This window comes from Sceloporus undulatus, chromosome 2 (genome assembly GCF_019175285.1).
Source record: "Sceloporus undulatus isolate JIND9_A2432 ecotype Alabama chromosome 2, SceUnd_v1.1, whole genome shotgun sequence".
NCBI classification, from domain to species: domain Eukaryota; kingdom Metazoa; phylum Chordata; class Lepidosauria; order Squamata; family Phrynosomatidae; genus Sceloporus; species Sceloporus undulatus.
In genome coordinates this window covers 233932584-233951474 of record NC_056523.1, presented here as the reverse complement: position 1 = coordinate 233951474, position 18891 = coordinate 233932584, and the positions used below count along the sequence as shown (strand labels likewise).

The 18891-nt window shown below is 39.7% G+C and overlaps 1 protein-coding gene across 2 annotated transcripts in view; it reads right to left on the bottom strand.

Annotated features, from left to right (window-relative positions):
- The window catches only part of BNC2 (basonuclin 2), a 333536-nt gene that overhangs the window by 158940 nt on the left and 155705 nt on the right, over positions 1 to 18891 (bottom strand). For both annotated transcript variants that reach the window (XM_042452219.1, XM_042452220.1), the window contains exon 2: positions 3000 to 3102. In XM_042452219.1, coding sequence (XP_042308153.1) covers positions 3000 to 3102 — 103 coding nt within the window. The remainder of the gene's footprint in view (positions 1 to 2999; positions 3103 to 18891) is intronic.

Sequence of the window (18891 nt, the reverse complement as noted above, 5' to 3'; positions counted from 1 at the left end):
TTGTTTTGTAGTTTGGTATTGAAACCAATGTTTTATGTATGTTTGTTTATATGCTTGCAATGTTTATAATGTGATGTCTGTTATTAATAAAAAAATTAAAAAAGAAAATTTAAATACATTTTTTCAAAAGAATATTGTGACACTAAAGATACAGTACTTAGATTAAAAAGGTGAAAGCTGACATCTTTAGACATCTAATCCTTAATAATGTGGGGAGACCTTGGGCTAATCCTAAAAATGCTTCCTAATGCAAAAACTTTGAGGGCTTCTTTAGAAATTCACTGCTCTCTGCCTAACTAAGGAACATGTAGCTTCACAAAGGGGGGGGGGGGGGACTTGGGTGGCACGAGGGAGATTTCTTTTTGTCTTGCTAATGAAACTTAAATTTTTATCTGCTGGAGTGTCCACATGACCAGAAGGAGGAGAGGCCTGCCTGCATGATGACCGAATAAAGGTATCACTGTTTTGTGGATTTTTGGATGTTACTGTACTGTCTCTAAGCCTAATATTTATCTTTACTATGATGTAAAATCATGTACAGTACCCTGAGTTTCTTGAATATCAAATCTCTTCCCACTGAAACTGGTTGGAGATAAAATTCCATTAATGATAGATGTTTAAAATTTGTTGTTGTTGTTGTTGTTGTTGTTGTCTGTCTGTCTTCAAGTCATTTCTGACTAACATAGAATCACAGAGTTGGAAGAAACCGCAAAGGCCATCTAGTTCAAACCCCTGCCATGCAGGAAATCTCAATCAAAGCATCCCCGACAGATGGCCATCCAGCCTCTGCTTAAAGACCTCCAAAGGAGACTCCACCACACTCTGAGGGAGTGTGTCCCACTGTCGAACAGCCCTTACTGCCAGGAAGTTCCTCCTAATGTTGAGGTGGAATCTCTTTTCATACAGCTTGCACCCATTGTTCCAGGTCCTGTTCTCTGGAGCAGCAGAAAACAAACTTGCTCCCTCCTCAATATGACACCCCTTAAAGTATTTAAATAGGACTATCATATCACCTCTTAACCTTCTCTTCTCCAGGCTAAACATCCCCAGCTCCCTAAGTCGTTCCTCATAAGGCATGGTTTCTAGACCCTTCACCATTTTAGTCGCCCTCCTTTGGATACGCTCCAGTTTCTCAACATCCTTTTTAAATTGCGGTGCCCATAACTGGAAACAATATTCCAGATGGGGCCTGACCTAGCGAAGCTATCATGAGGTTTTCTTGGCAAGATTTGTGCAGAGGAGGTTTGCCATTCCCTTCTTCTGAGGCTGAGAGAGTGTAGCTTGACTAAGGTCAGCCAGTGGGTTTCCATGGCTGAGCAGGGATTTGAATCCTAGTCTCCAGAGTCATAAAGTTTAAAACTCAAACCACTAAACGACACTGTCAAAAATTTGTTGGTCTTTAAAAAACAGCTTCGAGATTTGGTGAAGGAGAAGGGTATAAAAACTGCTACCAGTGAAACACACTGGTAGCTGGACAGTTATGGTGGACCATTATGTTAACATTGTTAGCATAGACTAACTATAAAGTGAAGTGCTAGTGTTCTCAGCAAGAGGAGCATTGGTAGTGGTGGGCAAAATATGCGCATGGTCCCTCACCCATGCAAGTTACAGTTGTAGAGATTCAAACAAGACATACCTTCCGGGTTGTGCCCTGTGTTATAGATTATCTAGGCCACCGTAACACCATTTATGAGGGTGAATCATCACCAAGGCTTTATTAAACCCATGTAGAACATATCACCTTCCTTCTGTTATCCAGGTTCTGAAAGACAGACTCTAATGTTTTTCAGTTTCTATCACACTTTATTAATTATTGCCTATTTCTTACATGCATTGAGAGCTCCACAGTACAATGGTACTATAAAGAGGATTAACCTACTATAAATGTATTATTGGCTGCAAATTTAACTGACTATTTTTACTAATAAAACAATGGACTACCAGTGTAGACTTTATTTCCTATGGCTTGATTCAGATGTTATAGCAAACCACATTAGGGACAGGCAGCCTTGAACTCATTATCCCCCTCCTTCACTTTCTGAAGTGGCTGTTATTTTGGAAACTTCTGATTCTGATTAGCCACAGCTTGCTATCATCAAAGTATTGGTTGTGAAGTTAGCTTGTTTAAACAATCTTCACTTAATGATGTAAGATAACTGCAGGGATTCCTTCGTGTACTGCTTACCACTGTATGTGTGTGAGTGTTGGGTGGGGTGCTGGGTGTAGAGGAATCCCCACTGGTATCTCTCAGCATTAAGTGGAGATTGTGGAGATTCCCCTCCTTCCATAGCTATGGATTGGGGGCTGAATGTGGTCTGCCCAGGAAGATGGGAGTCACAGGTTTTCCTCCCCTGGATTAGCATTTGGATGACATTTGGTTTCTTCAGAAGTTACATGTCCCTCCCTTTCAACCAGCTAGAGCCATAGTTTACAAGGGTATGTGACCATATTGCATTTCCATAAAATAGTCCACTTTTGCTCAGCAAGAGGAGCATTGCCCTGCCCACCATGTGTAGGGAAATGTGCATGTGTGAACTGTGTACCTCGAATACGAAGACATTTCACCAGAAGGCTAATTCTGAGCACTGAGCACTTCTACTTTGTAGAAGCTAAAATAGTTTGTAATGTATACAACACTCATTAGATTTTTGTAGGTTTTTCAGGCTATATAGCCATGTTCCAGAGGAGTTTATTCCTGACGTTTCGCCAGCATCTGTAGCTGGCATCTTCAGAGACACTCATTGTTTCCACTCTCATTTAAGCTACTTGTGTTGAAACAAAAGCATCCTCACTCATCCTCACTTTGCTACCCTTGACTCCTCTTCAGAAGACAAAATGCCAAACGCAATCCACAATGCACAACTTTTCACACTGCAATGATGTACACACATGCACACACAGAGAGAATTAGTTAATGTTATAATTATATTACATGTACACTCAGACAGACACCCCAAGGGAAATAAGAGAAGGAGAAAGAAAAATAAGGTTGTTCTTACCATGTGCAACCCAGCCATGTTTACACTGATCACAGGTTCTCAGGTTTATCTTCCCTGGTTGGAAACATTCACACGTGCAATTTACCAATGTACAGCGAATGGCCTAGAAGAAGAAAAGGAAAACCATCTTCTATAAGCTTCTTATCAGAATCAGAATCATAACAGAATCAGAACGCGATCCAAATGATCATGAAAAATGGTTGCAAGCCTATAGGGAAGAGCAGGTATTTGATTCTTCTTCCTAGAATCTACATCTTTCAGATGTATTACACACTTCTCTGGAAGGCCCCCTTGTCTAGAGCTGATTTTTTGGGACAAGAGACAGCAACACAAAATGGGGATGGAGAACAACCCTAATGAATATACAGAATGCCATGACAGCCCTTTGGAGCTAGGGTATAAAATAGAAATGTCTGGAAGGATTTCGCTGTTCCTCAAATATCTGCTTGTAGAATAACTGTCATTTTCATTTCCCTCTCGTATATATAATAGCAACAGCAGTTACATTTCTATGCCACTTCATATTGAACTAAGCAGTCTCTAAGCAGTTTACAACATGTAAGCTAATTGCCCCCAACAAGCTGGGTACTCATTTTACCAGCCTTGAAAGGATGCCAGGCTGAGTCGACCCAAGAGCCCCTTGTCTGGAATTGAACGCACAACTTTGTGGTTGTGAGTGGCTGCGGTACCAGCATTTAACCACTGCACCACTAGGGCTCCCTAATATGTTTTAATACATATTAAACAAAACATGGCATGAAATGAAATAAATTGTTGTTTAAATGAAGCCATGGGAGGGCGCATTAAAAAATTACTTTTATCATAGTCACAGAGCAATTCCAGTTAGAGGATGCACAAAGTCATCCTCATCATCATCACAATGAATCCCATTGTGGGAGAAAGGTGGGATAGAAAACCTTGAAATAAAAAGATAAATAAATAAAATCATCCCATGAAAATGAATACATGTTTTAACTAGTACAGGCCAAAGTCCACCTTAGGGTTTTAAATGCAGGAGAATAAATATGTGTCACACAAATCTTCTGGTTTAACTTTCAAATAGCCAAAGGATTTTTTTTTAAGTGAGTTGTTTTCACACTACAACATCCCATGTTAATTAGAACCATGAATTAGTAGGTACTCATATATACATAAATACAGAGCAAAGGTCTCCTTTGCCACCCTTGACTTTGTTAATAATAAGTTCCAATGTTTTGGGCTCCCCCTGCTTTTGGAAACATGTAAGAGATGTAATCCAGAATGTTAACTGACTCAGTGTGTTCCCAAACACCAGCACAATGACAGAGAAGAGAGATTAACATTCAAATAAACTCCAAAGACACAAAGTGACTTTCATCTTTCCATTCCTTTGACAAGGCACCAGGCATTTGCCTTTTGGCAAGTTACATATTTCCTTTACAACCACTCTTCCCATCTTAAAACAGAATTTAAGCAAGTGGGGCTGAAATGAATCTGGTACAAATAGGACAATTAATTTGGAGGGGGAAATTAGATAATTTCTTTATATTATAAAGCAAATACATAAATAATAAGCCAGATTTTTTTTTAGGCCACCACCTCAGTTTTTAAATAGTGCTAAAGTTGATCTATGCTCCTTAAGCTACTACTAGTAAATTTATGGCATGCATTTAGACTTAATTTGCACACAGATTTTTGAAATGGAGGGAATTATATTCATCATTCACACATTAACAATGTACTGTAACTACTCGAAATGCCAGGAAATGATCACTCCACCAATTTAGATGCAACCAGTGATTACTTCAGGGTCAAAGGCAAGGGGGAGGGGGCTGATACCTGTAATTGCAAGAACATCAGAATTTCCTGAATGCCGCCTCAACTGATTTATATAATTGTGAATCTTTACATTATAGGAACTAACTACCTTTGTCTCAAAATGGTGATTTTGGCTACAGTCCAGTACAATCTTGCTTGGAAATCTCAATAAACTTGGAAATACCTTACTTCCAGGTAAATATGTATAAAATCAGGTTGTTTAGAGATGGTGCTACGGGCTTGAATACAAAAAAGGCTGTGTGTAAATAGATGTTTCTTTTGCGCCAAGGAGAGGGGGGGGAAGTAGTTTTGCTTTCCGTACTTTACACACTGAGCAAGCTGAATTTTACTCTACAGAGTCCCTTGTAGGTCAGGGATGGATTACAATAGGGCCTGAACAAACAGACCAAAATAAAGCTGCTTCGGGTCACTTTGGATGTCTGCTGTTTAAATGACACACGCATCTTAAGAGGCCAGAAGCTGCGCCCTTGCTGCATTCTAGTCCTTAGGGCTGGAGAGTGACTTTGGTGCGGCTTCCAACCTCTTAGGATGCATACAGCATTTAAACAGCACACCTCCAAAGTGATCCAAAGCAGCTTTATTTTAGCCTGTCTGTTTGGGCCCAATACTCAATATAACTTGGGCTGCATCTACACTGTAGAATTATTGCCATTTGCACTGCTTTAACTATCATGGCTCCATCCTATGGATTTGAAGTTTTGTGAGATATTTAGCCTTCTTGTCAGAGTGCTCTGGTGCCACAACAAACTATAAATTGTAGGATTTGACAAGCTGGAGACATGACAGTTAAAGTGGTATCAAACTGCACTAATAATTCTGCTGTGTGGCAGTAGCCTTGTCTTGGGGTCTAGGCTACCAACATATTTGGACATTAAGTTTAAATGAGTGTTACTGAACGTTTCAGCGATATACTATCTCATGGAAGAAAGATCTTATAGTATTTTCCTCACATGCAGATGGCAGCACCCTCTAAGTACAAAAATACTTCCTGAATTTGAGTGTGTCACAACAAACTACAAATCCCATAGGATGGAGCCATGACAGTTAAAGTGGTGTCTGGAATAATTCTGCAGTGTGGCAGCAGCCCCAATCAAATAGGTGTGATATTTGTGAGCATATATGGAGAATACAGACTACTTCTACAAGTATTAACATAAATGATGTTTTATATATTATTTCCTTTATTCTGTAGATTCTAATAAGTGTTGGCTGTCTTTTTTTCCCCAAGTGACTCCTGTCTTCTGCAGAAACCTTGTGTCTTTTTTTATCTCCAGCTGCTGCTGCTTTATATTAGACTCTAAAAAGCACTGTGGAATGAGGGGAGAGGAACTTGCTGTATTACACCTGACATTTAAGTGTTCCAACTGACCAACTGTTCATTAGCAAGGTTGTAAAACACTGTTGTACCTATCACTGATTAAAGGAATTAGAAATATGAAATATAAGAGCAGCCACAAAACTGCTGACTAGGCAAGAATAATATATGTGACTGTAGGTTACAAAATGAAGGGAGGGGGAAAAATCTACCAAAGGGTCCCTCTCTGTGTTCAATACTTTATTGACTCAGTAATATATCAGGTCTCCCCTCGTCAGTAATGGTGTCTTTCTCTAATATGTTCATTAATTAATGAACTCAATAATTAATTGCACTGTAAAAAAAAGACAGAAAACGGGGAGCTCCTTGTGCTAATACATGCTTTCTTTCAAAATATGTTTTCAGCATAGTATGCACAGCTTGCTGGTGTTTATCCTATTAGTGGATGAAGCAATGGGAACTTAATAAATATGCTAGAAGTGCAATCATCTCTCTGTTAAGGGTTGAGAATAGGTTTCAGAAACCTCCACTTCCCTTCCTCATTTCTAAAAAGGAAAACAAAGCTTACCAGGCTGGTTGTTTAAAATATCGAGCTGAAATACAGTGTTTTAGCCCTAGATTTCTTGTCTGAATTCAAAATGGCCCATTTAGCTATTTTTAAAATTATCAGCAGCACTGCAAAAAGGTTTATGAACTTTAGTTTTTTGCACTCACATTATTCACAAAAGCACGTCTTCAAATAAATTTCAGAACATTTTAAGCTAGGCTGGCTTAATCAATGGGAATTTGATAAGTCAACACTTATGATGCTCCATTGATTTGTTGGGTCCAGTTGGGACTAGCATTTGGAATCAGGTCTTTATGTAAAATTTAAAAATATGTGTAAATTCAGTGGCATTTTATATGAATGGAATCACTGCAAGTAAATCAGGTATTTCTTCTGTCCTGTTCCTAAACATATTTACTTGGACATCTGTCTCATTGATTTCAATTGAGTTTATTAGTATGTTAAATAAGTATCTGTTTCATTATGTAAATGTTGATATAGAATGGCACAGCATATTGTAAAAATAATAGCATCTAAAAAAGACACTGGATCAATTCCAAGAGATACCTACACAATAAGTTATTTGGGATATACAGTGAGCCCTTCCCTTATGTGGGGGATCTGTTTTGGATCCCCCCCCCATGTAAGGGGAATTCCATGTATGCTCGAGCCCCACTGAAAACAATAGGGCATATGCTCGTGGCACCGTGCACCATGTGTTTTATTGACACGTGGCTTCAGCGTAAGCTTGAAGCTGTGTATAGTGTGCCTGCATACACACGGGCGCACTGTACTCCCAAGCAAGCATGTATAGGATTATGTTTTTTATGTTACAGGTGACTAAAGCCTACCCACACAGCTCTTAACAGCTAAAAGGGTGAATGTCCTTGTCCAATTTTTGACAAGCTTTTGCTAAAATCTATGAATACCAGAAATTTAGGTAATTTCAAGCATTTTGATAAATCCATGAAAAACTGGTTTGTCAAATATGTGGTTCAGACATAGGTCATAGCAGAAGTTAAATCCTGCTAGTGTCTTTGAGTTCATTAGGAGACAGAAGTAAAAAAAATGTATCAGGAGGAATGGAGAAATGTGCTTTTCTGGGGCAAGAATGAATACAAGAAAGGCAGTTCTAGCAGATATAGAATTTTTGTGGAGTCTAAAAGTGTCATTGGGTTCCAAAAGAAGTGTCTCCAATGTAAGGGCATCTGGAATGATTTCTTCGCATTTCTGATTTGTACAGTAGTCTGCTTTTTTAATGAAAAGGGAGGGGGATTAACCATATATTTTGGGTGCAACTGTGTTCTTAATCTCAGCTGTGGCATAAAACTGACTAGGACGGGTAGGTGGGGATAATTATGTTTGTGGAAGCCTTAGGGCAGATCATTAAGAAGTTTCTCATGAAATGGATTCTGTGTATTATCCAAATGTGTGTCAAAACACAACAGTAATGCTTTCCCTGAAAGATCATGGCTCAGGCAGAGGGAGGTTGGTCTGATACCTATCCCTATGTCAAACTTTGAAAGATCATATCTCCCTGTATAAGCCTGCCTGAATTTTAAGACCTTTAGGAGAAGGCTTTCTCTTGGTCACGCCACCATCGCAGGCACTTTTTGTGAGGATCTGGGAGAGAGCCTTCTCAGCAACTGCTCCCAGATTGTGGAATAAAATATTGTTGCCCCCCAGCTTTCATGGGGGCTAGTGGCACAGGATCCCTGTGAAAGTGAAAAAAGTGTGAATATCTCTAGGCCCTCCAAACCATTTTTAACATACAAAGAGCTATCTACACTCATGGGGTGACATGGATTGGCCATGAGCACATTCCCTCGCTTGTTCACTTGCTCACTTTGGTGGGAGGGGGGAAGGGAATGGGATGGGATGGGATGGGACAGGAGGAGGGGAAAGGGGGACACCGGTCCATCGCCTATACCCTCCTTGTCGCCTGCATGAGCAGGGAAACACATGCAACCTCCCTGTATTCTAATGTCCCATCTCCTTTCCTCTGTCTGCCCACGTGAGTGAGAAAAGAAGCATATGTGCCCTCCCTCATTCTACCTCTCCAACCCACCCCTTTCCCACCCGCACAAGTGAGCAAGTGAACATGCATGCCCTCCCTCCATGTGTTTTCCCCATCCCACTCCCTTCCCCTTACCCACCTGCATGTGTGAGCGAGCAAAGAAACAAACATGCAGTCCAGCTACCCCACTACAGCCTGCCCTCCTTATTGGTGTACTTGCCATCTGCAGATTTAACCATCTGCAGATGGCAAGCCCCCATTTTAGTTAATGGCGAGTTGACAGGAATGCACTAGTGGGCATGTGCACGCCGCAACGCTATTACTTGTAATGGGACTTGAGCATGCACAGATTTTCGTATCCACAGGGTGGAGGGTCCCAGAGCAGATTCCCCACAAATACAGAGGTCCGACTTTAATTTGATTTCCTCCCAGAGACACAAATGCTATCAAAGTCTATGTTAAAATTAGCACAGGGCACCAGCGGCAGATACAGTAATCGGCAAATAATCAAATCTGTCAATGCTTAACCCACAAATGTGGAAGGATGGTTCTATAAAATCAGTTATTATTGCCTAGATTCACTGGTGGGTTACATACCGCCGAGAAGCAGCGCTGTCCCACCGCCGCCGCTTGAGGCGTACGGGAGCCGCAGCTGCCACACCGCAGGGCTCCCGGACGCTCAGAGGAAGGAACGTGGAAATCACGCTCCTTCTCGGGCCCCGGAAGAGGCGCCGCAAGTGCCAAAGGGCGCACTCGCGGCGTCACTTCCAGTGCGCCACGTGCGGATGCAGAGCATCCGTTACGTCAATATGGCGGCAGCCATGTGGAATGGCCGCTGCCATATTGTACGTATTGAATACATATTAGGGTTAGGGGGGTGCGGAAGCACCGCCCCTTCCTAACCCTAATACGTATTCAATACGTATTTTTGGGCGGCCTATAACCCGCCACTATTATACAATTTAGTACAGTTACACATTCTACCTTCATAACTAGACTGTATTACATTGCAAACACTCTTTGCTGACTCAGACTGGAAATGCAAACTAAATATCGCCACCACCCAAGAAGACACAACAACTGAGAAGAAGACAGATAATACAAGTGAACTGTAAAGATGGATTCAGATTGCAGTAAACCTGGACTCCAGAGGAGCATTATGTTTTTTCATGTAAATAACCCATCACTGGGCAAATCATCAAAGACATTTTCTAGAGGCAGAGATAACACAGGATTTCTTGTATTTCTACTATGGTTATAAATGTTTCCTATGGACACTATCAGTGGAGAAATAATTCCATCCAGATCAATCCTTATGCAAGTTAAATGAGAGGTTTCCTTTTTTCCCTTTAAAACAATATTTCCACTAAAATGTTTAAAGAGAAGAAAGCATCTGAAAATACACTAAATATTTATCAGACACCAATATTTTCAGCAGTGCTTCCTAGCTATTTCCTCTTTACCTCTGAGTCTAATTCAAGGATATAAAAATTCTGTCTGATATCATATTACAATATGTTAGCAATAATGGTAATGCTATCCTTTCAATAACAGGGGCCAGGGATGTGTGATGGCATGAGAACAAATGAATCAATCCTGTATTAATTGATTAAAGTGCCAGCGGTGACAGTGAAAAGAATTGATGCACTGATACTGCTGTTGATGAAATTACTCCTATTTGTACTGTGGTGGGAGAGGGAGAGGGAGAGGAACAATTGATGAACTGAGCTTGGTATTAATTGTTTGAAAAGCAATAGATAATAATGAAATCCTATAACTGGAGGTCACCTGAAGGTCATCTAGCTGAACTCACTATTCTAATTTAAGGCAAATCCTAAGCAAAAGGGGGGGGGAAGTCTCTTCTAGATATAAATCTGGACTTATGAGGGGGAAATCTGATTTAACTTGTTTAATACTTGTAGCAGAGTGTGTAAAAGGAGCCAAAAGAAGAGTGCTGTGAAGGCCCAGAATCCATCCCTGCCCACCCTCATTATTTTTCCAATGGAAAGATTTTTGACTTTTTTCTAGTGGAAAAATTTGAAGCTCTTCAGAAAAATGAGGGAGGGGGTGCATTGATGAAACATTTGTTTTCTTTTGGAGCTAAGGTTTTGCACAATCTATAAACGCCAGGAACTGTGTAAAGGGAAGATTTGTAAGTAAGGCAGTCGAAAGCAATGATACTCCAAGTGGTGTTCCCTGGACCTGTGCTGGTCCCTGACACGATTTGTTCCAAGGGGCTTTGCCTTTGCCATCCTCTAAGGCTGAGAGAGCATGACTTGCTCAGGGCCACCCAGTGGGTTTCCAGAGCCATAGTCCACAAAAGGCAACTACTAGAATACCTTTGTTCCATGAATTAGTACACTGCTGAAGTGTTCAATATTTTCAACATTGATTTAAACATCCAAAAATGTTGCTAGCCTAGTCCCCAAGATTATGCTGCTGCCACATTGCAGGATTAATGCAGTTTTACATCACGTTAATTGCCATGGCTCAGTGCTATGGAATCCTGGTATTTGTAGCTTGTTGTGGAACTAGTGCTCTCTAACACAGAAGGCTAAATAGGACACAATACTATAAATCCCAGAATTCCAAAGCATTGGGCCACGGCAGTTAAAGTGCTGTCAAATAGCATTGCTACTGCAGTGCAGATGCAGCCTATGAGTGTCCAAATTTTTCATGAAAAAAATATATTTCTGTTTTTCCTTCTACTTCTCACGTGGCAAAAATTAAGATACAAGTACTTAGCAAATGGCAGGTGCCACCGTTTGCATTGCTTCTTTGGGACAGGGTAGGGGTTTACAATTTTGCCATAGAAAATGAAGTAGAATACATTTTAAAATTTCATAAATATGTCAAATAGTCCAGTTTTATACACTGTGTTATAAACGATGCCGTCTATCTGGCAAAAGTAGTAAAAGAAGTTTGGTTTTGATAATTATTAAATATACCTCGGTAATTCAACAACATTACAAATTTTGTTTTTTGGGGGGAAGCGCCAAAGAAAACAAAACTGACCCAACCACCCACCCCAGATTTCCAATTTCCTAGTTTGTTGTTTATTAAATTTCTGTGAAGGAAGTAGCAACTGATCAAAACTAAGAGCAAAGTAAAAAAAAAAAAAAGCAAGTAAAGTCTGTGGGTGAGAAAGAAAACCCATTTCTCTGTTTTATATTATTGTCATTCTCTGTTATTTATGGGGAACATGTTTGTATGCCAGAATACAAAAACACACAGACATCTTTCTGTTTAGCAGCTGAGTGGGCAGGCCAGTGCATAAAATAAAAATGAAAAATGAAAATCATATGCTAATCTACCATTTTAATAGCCTCTTTTTAGAAACAAACAAAAAGGCCAAAACAGTAGTGTCACTAGGGTTGGTGTCACCTGGTGTGGTAACTCATGGTATCAGCCCCCCCCCATTTATCTCCTCCATTTCACACCATACAGAATCCTTCGTAATGCCTTTTTACACTAATGTTACTCATAAATCATAATTTCCATATACCACTGAGTGTAATGCTAATAGTTGTGACATAAACAAATAGCAAAATTAAAATTATACCTTCAAATTACAGTACAATATCATACACACAACCTAAATGTATCTACATATACATAGTGAAGAGTTGGTTAAAATGTGATGTTTTTAAAGAAAATAATAATAAAAAAATAAATTTTCAAATTTTGAAATTTGAAATTTTAATTTTAAAAAATTCTAGGGCCTCTCCTTTCCCCTCCCAATGAGCTTCAGCCCACTCCCACCATCTCTTAAAGCATTTTAAAGGGAAGCAGATGAATGTCACATCCCGTTTCTATCAAAAGGTATGTGTTTGAGGAGCCATGGTGTCACCCTCCTTCACGGTGTCACCTGGTATGATCCGCACCTCCCATACCCTCCTAGTGATGCCACTGGGCCAAACCAAAAACTAGAATCCAGTTCCGCTGTCCAAAATTAGAATAGCTCCAATTATAAGGGGCAAATTCATGAGGATGAGATACAAACATGATCTCTTTATGACTGTCCAGTGATACTGCATGCAATAGTCCTCATCTCAGAATGTCAGATTTCTATAACCTGATGTAGATGTTATTATCTAGGGATGATGAACCAAGGAGAGAGAAAAGCCAAATGACAGAAACCAGCTCTATAGACGCAGAGCAGAGAGATGGAGTGGCTACTGTAATCCTACCCCACCCCCCATTGCAGGATTTATCACTTTTAGAATTAGGACCTCCTATAAAACGAATAGCAATCTGCTCAGGAGGAACAACAAAAGGCAGTACTTGATCAACATATAGAGCTTGCTACCATAAACAGTTGTGGATGGCTAGCTGGATGGCTTTTTGAAAGCTTAAAGCTCACAGATGATAAATCTGTTCATTGTGATAATTATATTGAATCAAGAACCACTATATAAAACCCCAGTCATAATTGTAAATGAATTATGTGAAAAGCATAGATTTATTTCTGCATTGAATGCCAAAAGGGATTCTTTTGGATGAGCTTCATCCTTGGTGATGCTCTACTCCTGGAACTGGGCAGGGTGTCCCGAATGGGTGATTTTCAAGACTACAGGTCACATGGCAGCAATGGCTTGACAATTTTTTATAGTGTGGTGTTGGGAAATTCCTTTTGAACCTCATGGTAATTGGACTGTAACGCTTCACAAGGTTCTATCTTCTCTTGATGCTATTTAATTTATAAATGAAGCTGCAGGAAATGATTTGGGAGGCTGGTGACACCAGTATGCTGGTGACACCTTATTCTATTTCCCCTTCCTCCCTAAATCCAAGGAATCTGTTATAGTTTTAAATGAGTGTCTGATGTTAGTAAAGAACTGGGTGAAGTAAAAAACTGAAACTTAATCCAGAGTTAAAGAGATATTCTTGGTCAGTTAAAAGCAAGCTCACAGAATAGAGATTTAGCTTGTGTTGGAAGGAGTTACAATTCCCTTGAAGGCCCAGGCTTAGAGTCTAGATTCATCCCTGAAATGGATGGCTAGATTTCAGTGGTATCCATAAGTGTTTCTGCACATATAAATCTAATGCATCATCTGGATTTGGTCATGGTGATATGTATCTTAGTTAACTCCTGTTTAGGCTAATGTGCTCTTCAAGGTAGCTTTTGAAAAATTCAGCTTGACCAGAATGATGTGACCTTTCTGTGGTCCCATGTTATAACAGCTTCACTGGCTACCACAAGGTGTTGGTTATGTCTAAACTATCCCCCACTTCAAATACTCTGGATAGCCTTGCCAACAGGTTCCCTAGGCAGAACATGCTGCTGCTCAAAGTCAGGTCAGTGAATGCAAACACATCCTTAATTCAGGACTTGATCCTGCATGAGCTGTTGACCAGCCTTGTATTATACAGGCCTGGCTGAATGAAGCTGGGGTGTTTCAATCACTCCTAGCTTTATCGACCTGGGTTATCTGGGTTTGTCAGGATTCCACCTCCTCATTTGGTGCCCTGTTCTACCATCTGCCAGATTAGAGAGCATGTTTTTGAAGGTGAGTGGCTGGGCCAGAATAGGGATTCTGCTGATGTAACACCACTCCAGTGGTCAACAATCTCCCTTCCTGAGCTGGCTGAGTTTGTCTCAGCAGTTATATTGGAGTACCCTCACTTTTTTTTTTTAAACTAGGGGACTTCAACATCTATATGGAGACTGTTCTGTCAACATATGAAGTTCAATACTTCATATCCATCATGACAGCCATGGATCTGTCCCAAGTACTACCTGGTGCTACTTATGTTGCCAGACACACCCTGGACTTAGTTTTCTGTTCTGGATGAAATGGCATGGAGGAGCTCTTTTGGTAGTTCTCTTGTCATGGAATGATTACTATCTGGTAGGGTTGAGACTCCCTAAGATTCTGAGCCTGAAGAGGTAAGTAACCATTTAAGATTGTCCACTTCAAGAAACATGGATCCGAATGGATTCCTGGTGGCTCTCAGGGAGTTTCCTGTTGCCTTGGCAGGTGATCCTGTCAAAATCCTGGTTGATCTGTGCAACAGGGAAATGGCCAGGGTGGTGGACATGATTATCCCTAAGCCAAGTGGCCCCCTAGCTCACAAGGGAGCTGGCAATATTTAAACAAGTGAGATGGAGACTAAAGCAATGATGGCAGAAGACTTCAGTGTCTGCTGTTGGTATCTTTAACTGCTCAATACTGTGGAATTCTGGGAATTGTATTTTGCTGTGGTATCAAAACTCTCTGACAAAACTGCAGTTCCCAGAATTCCATAGTACTGAGCCATGGCAGTTACAGTGGTATCAAACTGGATTATTTATGCACTGTGGATACAGCATATATTTGGCTACCAAATCATTGACAACTGTGTGAAATCGAAGGCGTTCATGGCCAGCATCCATAGTTTTTGTGGGTTTTTCGGACTATGTGGCCATGTTCTAGCAGAGTTTCTTCCTGACGTTTCTTTCAGATGCTGGTGAAATGACAGGAAAAAACTCTGCTAGAACATGGCCACATAGCTCCAAAAACCCACAAAAAACTATTTATACTGTCTTTGCAGCAAAATTTGATAGGATCACCTTCCATAAGCATAAGGGGCATAAGAATGAGAGGGCATAAGCATGCAGAACTGCATACAGGCTTAGTGAGAAGAATATAAAACACAATTTCCACCAATAGTACCAATGACTAATAAATGAGTAGTATATGTGGTTAAAACAATCTGTGTAGTTACTATTTATGAAACATCCCAATATCCTTTGATATTATTTTGTATGAATAACCAAAGAATATTTGCTTTGCACAGCTCAGAACACCTTCAATCTGGAACTGAGAAGTGAACATTGTGCATAGATAGAATCACCTTCTTGGAGAGCAGCCCTTTTACAACAAAGAAGTGTCACGCAGATATTGGTGAATCCCTAAGTAAAACAATTTGATTCTTCATTTTGCATTTCAATGTTGTTCAATGCTCCTGAGTCTTTCTACAAACCTCACACACCAGTATCATACAGATATATCATGTGAGTGGTTCAGTGCATCTCGGTATTATATCAGCAGTTTTGCATCATATTATATTAGTACTGTTTCCGACATGTATTTATTTTCACTAATACAATTTGAAAGGTGCTAATATCATTATATTTCTCTGTGGCATTCAGGAAAACAGTACTAATCTGATATGATGGTAAGAATACTAACAAGACATAAGACAGCTATGGAAGTAACAAAGGTTCTTCTATTAGGAAAAACAAGTTGCAGAGAAATGTTTGTAAAAACCACTTATAACTGTTCTCCAGACACAACTGGAAAATAAAAACTACACAGGGGAATATATGCACTGAGAAGCCCTGCAGTCATATAAAGACTTTCTGAGAGAGGATTATGCAATGATTCAGCAATCCTGTATTAGAGGTAGCTGAACAGCTGTACAGTTTTTGTTTTTGGTAGGAATGGTACGAAACAGACACTGAATAGTTTTATTGCACACTGCCTTGAGATTTTCAGATAAAGGGTTGGATATAAATATTTTTGAGAACCAGTGGTTTGAGTGTTGGACTATGACTCTGGAGACCAGTCTTCAATCCCCCACTTAGCCATGGAAACCCACTAGGTGACCTTTGTTTATTTATTATATTTATTTGTATCCCGCTCTTTTCCCAGGACCTTGGGCAAGCCACAAACTCTCAGCCCCAGGAAAAACCCTGTGATAGGTTTGCTTTAAGTCAGAAATTATTTGAAGGCACACAGCAACACATAAATATTTTAAAAACCAAATAAAAGGTTCTCTCTTAATGTGAACATATGAAAGTTTTGCAGATTCCGAAGCTAAGATTATTTGTGGCTAAATCCCAAGGAACATACACTGGAATAGTCCAATCAGCCAAATCGTCCTTCTCCACCCATTGCATGTTCTAAGATGGGCATTTCCATTTCACATAATTTTCATGCTGGAAACGCTGGAAAAGAATTACATTTTTATGTGTTTTGCAGAACGGAATTATTGCTAAACATGTTTATGAGGTACAACCCAACAACTAGCCACTGTAGTCCAAATAAATGATCCAGGAGACTTGACCTGGGCTATTTGGGTTCAGAAATTGGTGTCAACCCCTGAGGCTTGATCAGTTCTTTCTAAGTCTCCACATAAAATATGAGAATGTGATATAGATTCTATGTTCTTTATCTTGTTTTTTCTCCTTTTTCAAGCAAAGACTGAGATCCTAGAAACAACATATTTTACTCCCAAAGTGAGCATATTCTTGTCACATTGTAAAGGTGTTCATAACAATGAAAATGACACAGAAATGCAGAATTATTGGTCCAAATAATTGTTCATTTACATGTAAATTGTTCATTTACAATTACAATTTTCAATAAACAAGAGCTCTGTGGCTGACAAATTAGCAGGCTAGTTCAAATCGATATGTGAAATTGAGTATCTGCTTCCTCAACCCACTGGCTTTGAGCTTTTGTATGGGAAAGTTCAGCAGCAGGGAAAAACCCTAGGTGCCTTAGAATATTTATATAATGACGCCCAGTGAATCTGTCCCAATGCTCAAATGACATTGGTATATTTCAAAACATAATTTTTAAACAGTACTCATGCATATTTTTGTTCTCTATGTAATTTAAATTATTGGTTTCACTTGGTCCTGGTTCATTTTTAACAGCACTCATGACATCAATGATCAGGGTATGGAGGAACTGGAAAGCTTCATGTGTTCACTCACTTACTCTTCTCTCAGGTTATTTTTTATTTAGCCCTCCCTCCCTTCAATCAATCTGCCCGGGTATCCCTGTCCTTAGTTTTCTCACCATTCAGCTTACTGCACTATAACTCACTCTCTAAGGTCTCTATGAGATTTTATCCATCCAGACTGGCAAAATATGCTGGAATGTGTGAATTCCTGTGCTGAAATGTTTGCTCCCTGGCCCATCAGATTTCCAGTGCTCATTCCTTGCCTCACTCCAACTCAACCAGTGTCGGAGACTTTGCTGCCACAACACAAAACAATACAAAATGTGTAGCTAAAGGATATCTGAGATCAGTGGTCCCCAAATTCTTCCAAAACTTCAATTCCCAGAAGTGCCATCCATCATGGGCAATGGTCAGGAATTCTGGGCAATGAAGTCCCATATGTCTGGAGGCCCAAAAGTTGGAAAACAGTGTTTTAGATTATTTTAGGAAAATGGAACAGCGATGCCAGAATGCACCCCCACATGCAGCAACACTGAAAGATTAAAATATAATTAAGGTATAAAGGATTTCCAAAAGGTTCCACATTCAGATATATCTGGATTTTATCTGGCATGTCATTTCTGACCCAACCCTAGATCATTGTGGGACTTTTTGCTCATTAAATGTTGATAACTGGCAAAGGATTCTGAGGGCTTCTTTATTATCTTGGCAGACTATGGAAAAGTCCAAAAATAAAACCGCATGCTACCAAGATGCATTAAGCATTGAGACTGCCTCGGTCTCCCAAACCCTGACACCAAAGAGAGAGACAGAAAGATTCCGGTAATTCTGGAAGTGTTAAAATTTTCCTCTATGGTCAGGGCAGAATGTTATTATGTGTAACTGCTTATTAAAAATAACCCTTATTGGTTCTCTCTAAAGGATTTTCTTTTATACATAGCTTTATCCTATAATTTTGTCCCTGTTGGGCACGCCGCCTAAATTTAAACACAAACAGTCAAGCAATGAAGAAACATTAACACATTTACTGTGAACAAAAACTCCCAGTTGTACAGTGAAATTTTAATACATTTCAACTTATCTCTTTTACTAATGGGGAGAGTACAAACCCTGCAGGAATTCGCTCTGCAAACTGGTAATTACAGTAGACTCACTTTTTTTTTTTTTAATATATTGCATATGTATAGTCAGGCAAGAATCATAGCTGCCCTTTTGATGTAGGTTACAATAGAAATGTTTCTGGGGGGAAATGTTATGAAAATCTACAGTGGTTCTAAGGAACACATTATTTCTTGGGAATGTGTCCTTTAACTATGGTTATGAACACAAACATATATATTAAGTAAATTTACTTGCCAGAAACCAAGCTTTATCAGCATGCTTAAAAATATATATATATTCCAGAACTACTTCTTTAAAATATATTAAAAAAGCGTTTAGAATACATTTTCCACATTGGTCCAGAACTAGTGTTTGCAGTCCAAAGATATGGAACAAACAATCAGATTTGCATCTCATG